The 14,382-nt window shown below is 25.4% G+C and overlaps 1 protein-coding gene across 7 annotated transcripts in view; it reads left to right on the top strand.

The window, feature by feature from the left end:
- LOC122509085 (transcriptional regulator ERG homolog) overlaps positions 1-14,382 on the top strand; it is a 151,593-nt gene that overhangs the window by 83,293 nt on the left and 53,918 nt on the right. The window contains exon 4 of one of the 7 annotated variants that reach the window (XM_043622905.1): positions 2,299-2,436. The exons of 5 other annotated variants lie outside the window; for them this stretch is intronic. In XM_043622905.1, the coding sequence (XP_043478840.1) occupies positions 2,352-2,436 (85 nt within the window). In that variant the 5' untranslated portion in view covers positions 2,299-2,351. Of the gene's footprint in view, positions 1-2,096; positions 2,437-14,382 lie in introns of those variants that run through there. One more of the 7 variants, XM_043622896.1, reaches the window with a different exon arrangement.

Consider the following 14,382-nt stretch of genomic DNA (forward strand, 5'->3'; position numbering starts at 1 on the left):
TTTTTAGGTCCGCCATTTTGAATTTTGAAACACAAACACCAAATTCGTCAACAGCGATCCCCAAAACCCTCAAATAACAAATTTTAGGCAAATCCGATTAATTTTAAAGTCCGCCATTTTGAATTCGCCATTTTGAATTTTGAAATATAAACACCAAATTCGTCATCAGCGATCCCAAAAACCCTCAAATAACAAATTTTAGTCAAATTCGATTGATTTTTAATTTCTAAGTCCGACATTTTGGATTCGCCATTTTGAATTTTAAGAAACTAACACCAAATTCGTCATCAGCGATCCCAAAAACCCCTTTATGGTGAGTTTGAACAAAAATTATAAATTTTTCTAATTTTGGGCGCCATATTAGATTTGCCATCTTTAATTTTAGGAAATAATATGAAATTTTGTTAATTTATCATATAATTTAATGTTGTAGGCCCTGTAGCATTTTTAAAATTGGGTTTTTCTTCTTTTTTTAATATGAAAAAGAATTGGTCATAGTGTTTTTTGTCATTAAATTATATATAGTTCATTAGGAAATTAATATTTCAAAAAGGGCCCAACGGCATTGAAAAGCTGACATATTTACCTTTAATTTGAGCTATTATAAAAGATTTTTGGATTAAATTTGAAATGGAGAGAAGGGGTGGCCCACTTGAGAAAGAATGCCTCATAAATATATTATTATTATTACTATAAATATATTAATTTTTTATGTTTTTCAAGTTATCAAATAATGGAATTTTTTGTTGGACAATGAAATCACTCTGTCAACAAGATTGTATGCAATATTGTTTTTTTGCTGAATTAGATGATCTGAAAAATAATTAATGAGTCTATCCGATGAAGTCGGTTTTTGATACCAATTTGTAATAATTTTTTTGTTATCTTTAAACTGCTTTAAGTAGAGAAAATTAATGGAATTTTCTTTTTCTATGATAAATTGCAGTTTTTGATTATAAGAGTTAAAAATATCAATAACCAAATTAACATATGTTCTTTGTCAACAGCTAAAATTATGTCATCCACATACCTAAAATAGAACAGGGGGACAAAATTATGCTTTTCTTATAATTCTTTTAAAAATTCAGTTTCCAGATCATCCATGACAATATCTGAGACGAAAGCTGAGATTGAAACACAATTATGCTTTTCTTTTAATTCTTTTAAACATTCAGTTTCCAGATCATCCATAACAATATCTGAGACGAAAGCTGAGATTGGAAAACCCATCGAACAATAAATAAGTGTTGTTAAATACAAATTTAGTAAAATCAATAATATCAGATAAAGAGATTTTACATTTCCGGTTTATACATTTGTAAACATAGAACTTTTGTCAAGTGAGATAAAAGTATAACTATCGTCCATAGTAACATTGTTTAATTTGTTTTTAAGTTCTAAACTATTGTTAATATGTGACCCATGATCATTTATTTAATATCAACTAAATTATGGAAGGATTCAACTCTACTCAATTATCAATGTAAAAGTTAATGATGTTACAGTAAACAATAAGTTTTCAATAAGTTATTAGTTAAAATCATTATTAGTTAATAAATGTGGACTATATTCCTGTTAGGAAAGCATTTTTCTTAAATGTAGGTCTTCACTGTAAGTCTTTAAAGAATATAGAATCAAGTGTACTGATTAATTTTTATCAACCATCCATACAAATCCGGAAGAAATCAAAGCTCTTTATCGGTGCAAACTTGTGGACACCGTGCTACAACACCTGCTCTTAAGTGTCATTGCACGGGGAGGAGGCCTTGTCAGTGTTGAAAGGTGTGATGGATTGCCTTGTGTTCGTGGTTCTGGGTACCTGGCAACCCCTGCTTCGCATTCCGTGAGTGGTGAGATGGTAGGTTGGTTCAACTTCAGCTCTTGGCGACTCATTAGATCCAGTGCATCTCTTGCGCAAGCGTTCTTGTCACTACCACAAAGAGGTGAAATTGTGGCTCCGCCTTCAACCCTTGGTGGGTCGATCCACCCCTCGCCGATAGGTAATCTTTAACTTCCTCCCTTATCATTGTGGGCGGTCTCAGCTCTTGTTTGTTACCCCTTCCTACCCTTACAGTAACACTCGATTTAGAAACTCGCACAATAGTACCGCCGGTTCCAGTATCATGCACAGCGGTTACCCTGAACGATGATCGTATTTAAAATTTTTATTTAAAAAAAAAATCACAAAAGATAGCGGAAAAAGAACCTTAAGAAATTTTCGAAATATATTTAATTCTCATTGTTTATAGTGTGAGGTGCATGTGATGACACGGGTTTGTGGTTTATATGAATGCACAGTGACAGATATCGGATACAAAGGCTGAAACGTAAACGACATCGCGGTCAACGCGATGCTGGACCTAAAGGGCAGCGGAACAACCGCCGCCGAATTACCAAGAACCACAGCTTTTACAAATCTTTCCATGCTTTTCGCTGGTATTTCTCTTCAATTTTCTTATTATTAATTTATTTTTCAGTGCATATGTTTATTAGTTTTGTGATTTTGGTAAAATTCTAGTATGCTAGTGTAAAAATTTTTGTTTTTCTTTTGCTTTTGATGTGTGTCATAATCTGAACTATTTTGTTTTAATAGTTTAATTTGCGCATGTTTGTTTCTTAGATATCATTTTTTTACAAAAAATGATATTTTTTCATCATCCTACGTCCTCTATAAAGAATGGTATTTTGAAGCTATACAGTCAAAATTTGAATTGAATCCGTTAAAAATCATGGAAGTAATCCTTCAGACCGTTGAGGTTGTCTTGAACAACATGATCTCCATTGTGAAATGTAGTAAAGGAACCATTTTGTAGACAAAAATTTGATTTTAAAATTTAATTTTAATACATGTGTTCAACGTTAAAAATATCCCAGTTTCATTATACTAAACCGTCTTCTAAAAACAATTAATTGAAACAGACTCTATTTCATGTGCCCTGGATGATGTTACTCCTAAAGTCAGTAAATTCTAATTAATTTTTCCTTTTAAATTTCACTAAAAACAAAAGAATGGAAGTGTCGGTAATGATAAAAAATATAATAAATTTCGAATTAACCAATATTAGGAACGTTAAGTATGAGGTAAAATTTTGGGGTGTTCAAAATTAAGTAACTAAAATTTAATATTTTTACTACTCACATTCATTTATCCTTCTATGGAAAAATTCCATAAAATTATTCTATACAAATTTTTGCTTTAATTATGATTTGCGGTTTAGTATCGATCATTTGGCTCTAAATATTATATTCTTAATGGATGTTTTTTAAGTTTCAAATTGAATAAATATAAAATATTATATACAGTATGATAATTTTGAAGGCAGTGATTTCAAAAGTCCAAAAATAAAGAGAAGAGGGGATTTTTTACTTATTAAGCTTAACATGATAGATAACCACGCCTTAATGTCAGATTTAATTCAATACAAAACAAAATACTTTCTATAACAAAGATAAGCTGTTGTTTCGTTTGACAAAACAAAAAAAGCCTTATTCTAAACACTTTAAAAAAAGTCTTGAATCGTTAACACCTTATACACAGACGATGTATTGCATTTAATGCAATTAGTGTTACAATTTATAGTGAATCATTACTTATTTTTCTTATTTGTCAAGAATATTTCCATGTTTCTTTATTTATGTCTATTTGAATACATGTGGTATTATTTAATTAGTAATATTTAGAAAGTAATTTATTCGTACTTCACTGATATGGTATAACATCGCTTGAACGGAGAACTCCGCCATTTTGATGATGCGCTGAAAACAAATCCTATTCGTAAGAGAACTATTAATAACAATACAGTTTCTAAAAAGAAATGAAAACTATGCTATTTCATTAAATGTTATTTCACATTTAATGCTAAATAATAATTAATTAGGTTGGTAAAGTAAATAATGTTTATTAGATTAAGAATTAGGGTAGAAGCACCAGTTTTGGCCACTTTAACGCCAGTTTTGGCCACTAGTTAATATTCATTGTAATTATTTATATTTAAGTTTAATGAAGTATTTTACTCAAGGAAATACTTAAAATCCTGTAGTTCTGTAATATTATAATGAGAAATATTCATTAATAATAAATAATTAAACACAAATTTTATAAACATGACCAAAACTGGAGCAGTGGCCAAAAGTGGTACATCTACCCTATTACTGTATATAAAAGGAGCAATCGTAGTTTTTAATAATTTCTTTAAATATAATTTATTTTTTATTTTCTAAATTTAGTTTTATAATTAGTGCAGTTTTATAATTCAACAAAGCTTGATTATTTTTTAGCGTTAAAGAAAAACGAAATTGTCATTCTAATTGTACGAAGTAACACACTAATAGGAAAAAAACATAAATAAACTGTCATTTTGCAGCACTGTGTAAAGATAGACTTCACTAACTTTTACAAATTTTTCTCCAAGAGTTGGACTTTATATCCGTACAAACACAAAATGAACATTTGAATTTCCTGCGAGTTGGACACCCATTGATATTTCAAAAGCACGTAATAATAATGACATAATTTAAATTGTAAAATACTTTCCTTATTAATAGAATAGGGGAATTTCTCCATCAGTACACTACTAAAAAAGTAGTAACTTTCAGTTATATGAAGTCAGATTGTGTTTCAGTTTAAATAAAAATTTTAAGATCGATTTTCTAGTCATAATTTTTTGCCAAAACAAGTTTGTATTCAAGGAGTGGACCACTTAATAAAATCTCCTAAAAATGACTAAAAATCAAGTAAACATTATGAAATTTTATTGTTAAGATAATATTTATATTTATTATAAAAACTTGATGTTTAATTTAAGAAAATATTTGTCAAATTTAATTATATTGGTTTATATTATATTGGTTTCGGTCTTACAAACGTGACAAGTGACATTTTGCTTTTGGTTTCATGAAAACCATAAAAATGGTCTACTCATGGAACCAGTTCAGTTATCATGGTCTCCTAGAACCAATTTCAACCCTCAAGTTGATTCCCTTTCAAAATTCCCTTTGCAACTTGTTCGGAATATCTCACTGAACATTATCAAAAAAAAAATTTTAAATCCGTCGAGCGCTTTTTTTTAATTTTAATTTTAGTGTTTTTGATGACGAATTTATAATAACTTTTTAAAAATAATTATGCGAAAACATAATTCTTACAGGAAATTTTCCGTCGAATCGAAATCTGATATAAGCTTTCGAATTGAAGGCAGAAGAATCCCAAAAAACTGTAAAGACTTAAAAAAACAAATTCATCTGTTCTTTTGCAAAGTTTTAACGTTTTAATAAAAAGTGTTCACACAAAGAGAATCTTGCAAAAGTATGTTTAGTATGTTTGAAGAAAAGTAAAAAATGAGTATAATCCCGAATTGTCTAAAAGAAAAGTTGTTAGAAAAACTTGACCGTCGCAGCCTAATTAAGTTTTACCATACTTGAATCGAAAAACCTGCGACGGAATAATAATTCAAAAAATACGAGAGTTTGTTGCAAAATTTATGTAAACAAAGATCTCTACAGACAATTGAAAATATACGCCAGAATTACATCAAATGGAAGATGGATGTGTGTCGCAAGAATGCAAAATTATTCAAACATTGCATTGAAGATCCTTTATTGAAAAAATTCAAAGATGACACAAAAATACTTAACATTATACCACCACAAAAATTCATTCGCTAATTGGAGTTGTTAACAAAATTTATACAGAACTGTCGAAAGATTTTCCAACAATCAGCGAGAAGTTTGCAGAATTATGTTACACTCAGATGCAATAATGCTGTCCTTCCGGTTTGACGGTATTTTGTAAAGTCGTATGATTTCTGTCAAAATGTTTTCAGTTTATAACATATGAATGAACATTCGTATGTCACGAACTAAGAAAATGACACGACTTTTCAAAATTCCTTTAAGCCGGAAGGACAGCATTAAAGCATCTGAGTGTACGTTGAATATGAAGTCACTAAAAGTGGCTCTGCTTTTAAGGGCTATTCTTGTAAAATACTGTTAAATAACGTCGATAAGTTGAGTCAACTTTGCAAGAACGAAATTTTGAACCTCAAATACGTTGATTCTTTCAAAAAATTTAGAAATGTTGTAGATTCGTGTTTAGGAGAAAAACTTAATCTTGATTATAGTGAGAAAATACTATTATATGAAAGTTGCTATAAAGATTTAAATATTAGTGTCACTCCCAAAGTACACGCGGTATTTGTTCATCTTCCGGAATTTTGCAAAAGGAAACAGAGGCTTAGGATTTTACAGCGAGTAAGCTATGGAAGCTGTTTATTTTGATTTGGCGAAAACCTGGGCCAACTATAAAACAGATTGCAGAAAAGAAAAGTTTGCTAAAAACACTAAAATTGAAATTAAAAAAAAGCACCCGACGGATTATGAATTTTTTTTTTTTTGGAAAATGTTCAGTGATATACCTCGAACAAGGTGCAACAAAAATTTTGAAAAGAAAGCAACTTGAGGGTTGAAATTGGTTCCAGGGTCATTCGATAAATATTAACCCTTTCATCCAGGGTTAGAGTTCTACTTGTTATTTAACATAGCATTAATGCACTTCTTTACACTTTGTATTATAATTTTTTTATTAATCTTTTGCTTACACATTTTGTATATTTATCGTTTAGGATGTGCTGAACTCTAATCCGATATCAAAAATAAATTTTAGCAGCATGTTGTTATGTTGTCACAAAAGTTAAAGAACTTTTGAAAACGATATTTGATGAGACGTTTTACATTAATTTCATTATTCCAAGTGTTTTTGAATCATTGTGATTTAGCCGAAGTACATGTCATTTTGACTATTGACATATATGTCAATAGAGATAAATATAAGTGTCTTTTTAGAAAACTAAATTCAAATCAAAAAGAAAGCGTTTGTTCTGCCTTCTGGCAGTTGTGAATGGTTTTGTCATTTACTAACATAAATATTATAAACATAATTAACAATATATGCCCTGAAACTGTATCTCCTCAGCTAACTTTTGAGCAAAAAAATTTTTTTATTTTACTAAGGAAAATAAAACTTAGACGACTTTGGAAAAACAGCTGAAATGTTGCTTAAAAAAAGAGGCCCCAAGGTGTCCACCATTCAAAAATTCACTGAAAAATTAAAAAAATAGTTGCAAAAATCAATTTAAGGCAATCTTATTTGAAAAGTATTGTTTTTGGCTTATAATCACAGAATCAATCGTTGCAAACTCTGTGTTTTCCTTATAAAAAGCCATTCTCAAATATTGTTAATTATTTATCTTGTTTCATACATAAAAACTAAATTATTTTATGATTCATCATAAAATTTTCAAAATCAATAAAATTTACAATTTCCATAATATATTTTGATAAAGGTTACATCTTAAAAAAATTCAAAAGTCATTTTACATAAAAACCGTTTTTAAAAATTTAGTAAAGTTATATTAAAATTCTGAATATTTGATATAATTATAATAAATATCATATTGTTTAGTATTTTTTATATCAAAATTTCGCTTTGCGCATTCTTTCCCCAAATTGTGAAATACTTTTACAAAATTTAATATAATTTTCTCTCCGTGTATTTTCTTATGCCTGTAATATAATTGATATTTTTATTATATACTAGCAACAAATCGCGCGGCTAACTTCTTACTGCCTTCTTTAAATAAAATTAGCAATTTTAAAAATAATAAAATTTGAAAATTTTCTAATTTAAATTTTTGTTGAAAATATACTAAAAAAAATTCAATTTTGTAGAATTTAAAAATAATTGCAAAAATTCTTTTAAAAAAATAAAATTCTTCTTATTAAATTCAACTATGTTCAAATCTTGAAAAAAATTCTCGTAAAAATCCCAATTATCTTTATAAATAACAAAATTCTTCTCCAAAGTTCAATTATTTTCAGAAATTTTTCTAATTTTAATGATTTTCAATATCTACGATTTTAATAAAATATATTTCCCAAAACGAATTCAATTATTTAAAAAAAATTTTAATTTGTAGAAAATGCCAATTTTGAATGAATGAATTAAATAATAAAAATTTCAGAGGAATTCTATTATTTACAAATTTTTTATAAATTTCTTCGCAATAATTCAATTATTTTCATGAAGAATAAAATTTTTTTAACCAGGAATTCAATTATTTTCATAAATAATAAAAATCATCGCAGAATTTTAATTATTTTTGGTAAAATGTTAATGGAATTTTTCGAAAAATGTAATTTATACTTAAAATTTTTATTAAAATTAATTTTCAAAGATTTTAATGAAATAATTTTTAACAATTCGATTTTTTTTCAAAATAATTTGAATTAAATTCTTCCTAGAATTCAATTAATTTCAATAATATTAAAATTCAATTATTTTTAATATCTACTAGTTCAATAAAAATTCACAAAAGAATTCAATTATTTAAAAAGAAATATATTATTAAAATTCATCGCAAGAATTAAAGTATTTTTTATAAATAATAAAATTCTTCTCAGGTATTCAATTATTTTCAATACAATTATTAAAAAATTCGATTGTATTCAATAAATTAAAGAAATTTTTCAAAAAAATTCAATTATTTTCCAAAAATTTTTAATAAAATTCAAGAATTAAATGCTTAATTTCAATTATTAAGAAAGAGGATTATTATAAAAACTTGAAAGAAATTATTCATATAGAATTCAATTACTTTGAAAACTTGTAATTAAAATGATTAAAGAAAGTCCATTATTTTAAAGAAACTCAAAGAAATTCTTCAAACGAATTTAATTAAAATTATGTAAAATTTTAATAAAATTCTTCTTAAATTCAATTATTTTCATAAACAATAAAATTCTTCAAAGAAATTCAATTAGTATCAAATTTTTTGATAACATTCTTTGCAAGAATTCAATGATTTGCAATTTTTTTCGCAATAATTCACTTATTTTCATAAACAATAAAATTCTTTGAAGAAATTCAATTATTTTTGAAAATTTTAATAAAATTCGTTGCAAAAATTCAATTATTTTAAAAAATGTTGAAAAAATTCTTGGCAAAAATTTCAATTATTTTCTCAATTCAATGATTTTTATAATATCTACTAAAATTTTTCAAAAGAATTCAATTATAAAAAATTTTATTGAAATTCTGTGCCAAAATTTAATTATATTCATAAAATAATTAAAATTTCACAAGGAATTCAATTATTTTCATAAATAATAAAATTTTTGAAGGAATTCAATTATTATTTTCAGAAAAATTAATTTAAAATTATAGAAAATAATAATTTAATTAAAATGATGAAAATAATTTTGATGAAGTTACAGTAACAATATTCTTATAATGTAAAATAATGATTTTATCTCTCGGTCATCTTTAATTTATTAGAAAACATGAAGAAATCGATCACTCCGAGTCTTCGAATCGGAGCAGTTTATTGATATCTTCTAGTTTTATAAACAATACTTTTATAAGTTGTTCAATTTAAAAAAGGTTTGAATTTTGAATTTTTGAATGTCTTAATTCCTCTGTGGAAAATTCTGTTCCAAAGATAAGATTGAAATACAAATTGTGCAAATATTTTTCTTCTTTTTCTAAAACAAAATAATAATTTTCTTAAAAAAATTATGATTCAAAAAGAAAATAATGGAAAATATATAAATTTTCTATTTCTTAATCACAGTTGTTTAATAATTTTCTAATTTTTTTAGAAGTAAAGAACAAAAATAATTTCAATTTGACAAAACATAATATTTAACAAAATTTTAGTCTTTTAATGAATAGAAGTAAAGAAAATTCTAATGATTTCTATTTTCTATCTAAATAAGTTAACAAAAAACAAAAGTTTAAGCAAAAGACAACTTCAGAGTGTGAGGGACAGAAAAAGTGAATGAAAGAATGAAAGAACATTCAAATTAATATAGTTAATAAGAAAATAGTAATATTAATGCTTAATATTTATTTTATTTATAATAGGGCAGATTGGGGAACTGTGGGACACCTCCATAATTTAATAGTATTTAAAAGTTTGATAATCCAATTTTTTATTTTATTTTGTTCTTCCAAAAAAAAATTTTCATAAACATGTCATGACCTTACAACGCTCTACAATTAACTATAAGCCGTAAACAACAACCAACAGAAAAATTGCGTTCAAATAGTTATTTTGGGCGTTTATGTTTTTACAAGGATTTTCAAGAATGAGTTATGGAAAGTATTTTTTTAATTATTGTGTGGCATTGGTACTTTGACTCTAAAAAGAAATTTTGCATTAAATTGAAATGAATAAATAATACAAAGCTTTTTGTAAAATGAAGCATTTGGGGAATTGTGGGCCACGTGTTTTGGGGAAGTATTTGTTGCTTGTTTTTGCCGATTCAATTGCACAATTCAGGTATAATATATTATTAAAATCACTCATAGCTATAGAAATTTAACAAAAACAATTCTATTTATTGCGATTCATGCGATAGAGCTGTTCACTTAAAATGTGTTTTCTTAAATTTTCTTACTTTTTCTTTTCTAATTTTAAACTAATAATTAAAAATTTATAACATTTTTAATATTTTAAACCATTTAATAAAAATATGTTTATATTTTATCGTTATTTTTGATTTTGAACTTAATTTAGGCAATGGCCCACAATTCCCCATCATTTTTTTTTCTTCTTCATTTCATAGAAATACACTTTTTATGGTAAAACTGAAATTTCTTTTAGGTAAGTGATAATTTTGGAAAACTGACTATGATATATGTTAGTTTACCTCTTACTGACAGGAAAAATTAAAAAAAAAATTGTTTGTGTAAGATATTGAGCTAAGAAAAAGTGTGTCCCACAATACCCCAATCTCCGTTAAATATTTTATTAAATTTGAAAATTATTTGCAAAATTATTGTTGAAAAATAAGTTTTAAAAATTAGGGGAGGGGCATTATTAAGCAGGATTTTTTATAAAGTTCTATTACTAATTAAATTTTACAAATTTTGATCAGTTTTTTGCATCAAAATAAAACTAAAATACTCCTTTAACTAATACACACGTTACAAACCCAAATTATTATGACTTATTAATAAAATCGATGCACAGAATCTTCTTTACACATAACACATTTCTGAAAAATATTTGATTTTTTTAGATGCTGATTAAAATAATTCATTCTAAAGATAGGCTTTATTAAGCCTATCTTTATGTATGTACATTAAAAATTCTTAAAATAGAATTTAATTTTATACTTTTTTGGTACATTTTTAAGATTCTGTCTCTGTATGGACGAAGATAATTTTTTTTTTATAGATTCTACTCTGAAAAATAACAGCCTCTACTAGCTTTTCAAAATTTATTTACACTCAGGAAACTTCTAAACGATATGTTTCTAGAAAATTGTCAAAGAATTGAAATTAAAAATTATAAGATATTGGAAACGTTGAAAATGAGAAATTGTTTTCGATTTGACGTTACATTAGTCCATATTGACAATAATAATAATGAAAGAGTGATCAGTGATCGCACGTGTAAATCTACATTAAGAAAAGAATTTCTAAAGTAAACAACTGGTTGACCCTTCCTTATGTGCATTACGGAAATGTGAAATCTGAAGCTTTATTAATGGACTCTAACGATGAAAAGAAGGGGACAGTCTGACCCAAGTGCGACATACCTTGTGGCTATTTGCGCAGAAAGCAAACCAAGGGGTTTCGCATATAGTACTACGCCGCTCGTACAATGTACACATAAGGGTGAACCTTGTTGCCCGTACCTTCACGTCTCCTGATGCCAATATCTGCCAAATGAAAATATATCTGTCTACAAACAAGTCGGGAACTGCAAAATAGGACATAAACTTTTTCAACAAAAATTTATGTAATTTCCGTTAATTGAGAAATTTATTTTATAGTGTATTTCATTTATAAAACTGGTACAATCATTAATTTACTACAATCGATAAGAAGGTTTAAATTAAAAAGAGGACAGAAACGTTTCTATCAAATTGTATGTCGGTTTTGTTTACGGTCAATTGAATTGAAAATAAAGGGGAAAGAGGAATTGAATGATATTAAAATCAAATGTAGTTTATTAGAATTCAAGAATTACAAATTTTAATATTAAATGTAGTAATTTAATATAAAAACATAATAATTATTTCAACTTTATTATTAAAATTTTGACGAGTGATAGTTTTAATCATTATAATACAAAAGGCCAGTTTCACCAATTCCGATTAAAAGTTAATAAACGATTAAAGTCATTTTAACCGCCCATAATTTGTCGGTTAAGGATTTAATCATTGATTAACTTTTAATCGGAGTTGGTGAAACTGACCCTAATAATAATAATTAATTTTTAAAAAATATCTTTACTCAATAATAATAATTATTATTATTAAATTAAAATTTATCATACTTACATATTAAGTGATCAAGATAAAATAAAATTTTTGTCAATCACGCTTATACTTGGGGAAAATTTGTAGTTATATTAAATGGTAATTTATGGAAAAAACATTTTTTTTATTCAGATCAATATTTTTAGAGAGGAAGTGGGTGAAAGTTTTGGTGTGCACAATATATGATTTACTTTCATGATTTTTTCTTTTAAGTACTTCTTAGAAAGATTTTATTAACATAATTTTTAATAGATTTTTTCATGTCTTATCAATTAGTAATTTGCCTTTTTATAAAACAAATGTTGACCTAAAACTATGGACTTCAGTAATGAATTTGTTTTTTAGTGGAGAAAACACAATTTTAAAAAAAAAATTTAAAACATAAACACTGTATGATCCCATTTTTATATGTATTTCTCCTTAATAAGATTACTAAGAAAATATTTAGTGTTGGCAAAAATTAATGCCTATCAAATTATTTGATTAAACATATTTTTGTTTTCAACCAAAATACAGTGATGTCAACCACATAATTTTATATAATGCAGGGATCGAATTTAAAAAAAAAAATTTTTTGTCAATTACAAATAATTGCAAAAATTCAATTATTTTCAAAGATTTTAATAAAATTCTTGAAACAATGTCAATTGTTTTCAAAAATTTTCTTCAATTTAATATTTTTCCAATATATACTATTTTTAATAGAATTTTCCATAAGAATTTAATTATTTCGAAAATTTTTTAATAAAATTCTACGCAAAATTTTATTTATTTTCATAAATAATAAAAATTTCACAGAAATTCAATTATTTACAAATTTTTAAAAAATTTTTTCCTAATAATTCAATTATAATCATAAATAATAATATGTTTACAGAGATTCATTTATTATCATAAAAAATAAAATTTTTTGACAAGAATTTAACTATTTTCACAAATAATAAAACTCATTGCAGAATTTAAATTATTTTTAATACAATTTTAATCGAATTTCTCGAAAAATGTAATTATTTTTAAAATTTTTATTCAAATTTGACCAAATAATTTAATTATTCAAATATTTGTTGATGAAATTCTTTATGAGAATTGAATTTTAAGAAACATTCAATTATTCAAAAAATTATTTATTTTTGCATTTAAATAAATTTATTTAAAAATGAATTTTAGTTGAAATTTTAGATAATAATTGAATATTAAAAGCTTTACAGATTAATTTTTAAAAATAATTAAATTTTGAAAAGGTTTCAAATTAAAATCTTTGAAAATCTGAATTTTTCATATTTTTAATTGAAATTTAATTAAAATTTTGTAAAATTGAATTGTTAACAAATAAATTTGAAAATTCTCAAAGAACTTTTTTAAAAATTATTATAAATAATGAATTTATAGAAGAATTTTAGTTAAAAACACAAGAAAAAACTGAATTTTATTGAAGTTACAAATTATTGCAGAAATTCAATTATTTTCAAGAGTAATAAAATTTTTCGCTGAAATTTAATTATGTTCAAAAATAATAAAATTCTTTTTAGGAATTGAATTATTTCCACAAATACTCATTGCAGAATTTCAATTATTTTTAATAGAATTTTAATCAAATTTCTCAAAAATTGTATTAAAATTTGACAAAAGAATTTAATTATTCAAATATTTGTTAATAAAATTCTTTATAAGAATTGAAGTTTAAGAAACATTCCATTATTCAATAAATTACTTATTGTTAGACAAAAGAATTATAAACATGACACAAAAATAAGCAGTTTCAGATTTAAACAAATTATTTTATTGTACTTCAACTTTAAAATTATTTATTTAAAAAATCATATTTGAAATGTGTTAAAACGTCAATTATTACATTTCTATTTTAAAAAGTTGACAACGCAACCAAAACTGAGATATTGGCAAAAGTATTGGTGCAACGCGACAGTTAATATTCCATTTATATTGACAGTCTCCGTCGATTAATGTATAACCCTGGAAATGCATCAGTATTGGAACTAGGAGTTTCCACATTCATATGATCATCCAATGCGAAATCACATTCAGCATGTATTGGGA

Source organism: Leptopilina heterotoma, unplaced genomic scaffold (assembly GCF_015476425.1).
Source record: "Leptopilina heterotoma isolate Lh14 unplaced genomic scaffold, ASM1547642v1 Lhet_115, whole genome shotgun sequence".
NCBI classification, from domain to species: Eukaryota; Metazoa; Arthropoda; class Insecta; order Hymenoptera; family Figitidae; genus Leptopilina; species Leptopilina heterotoma.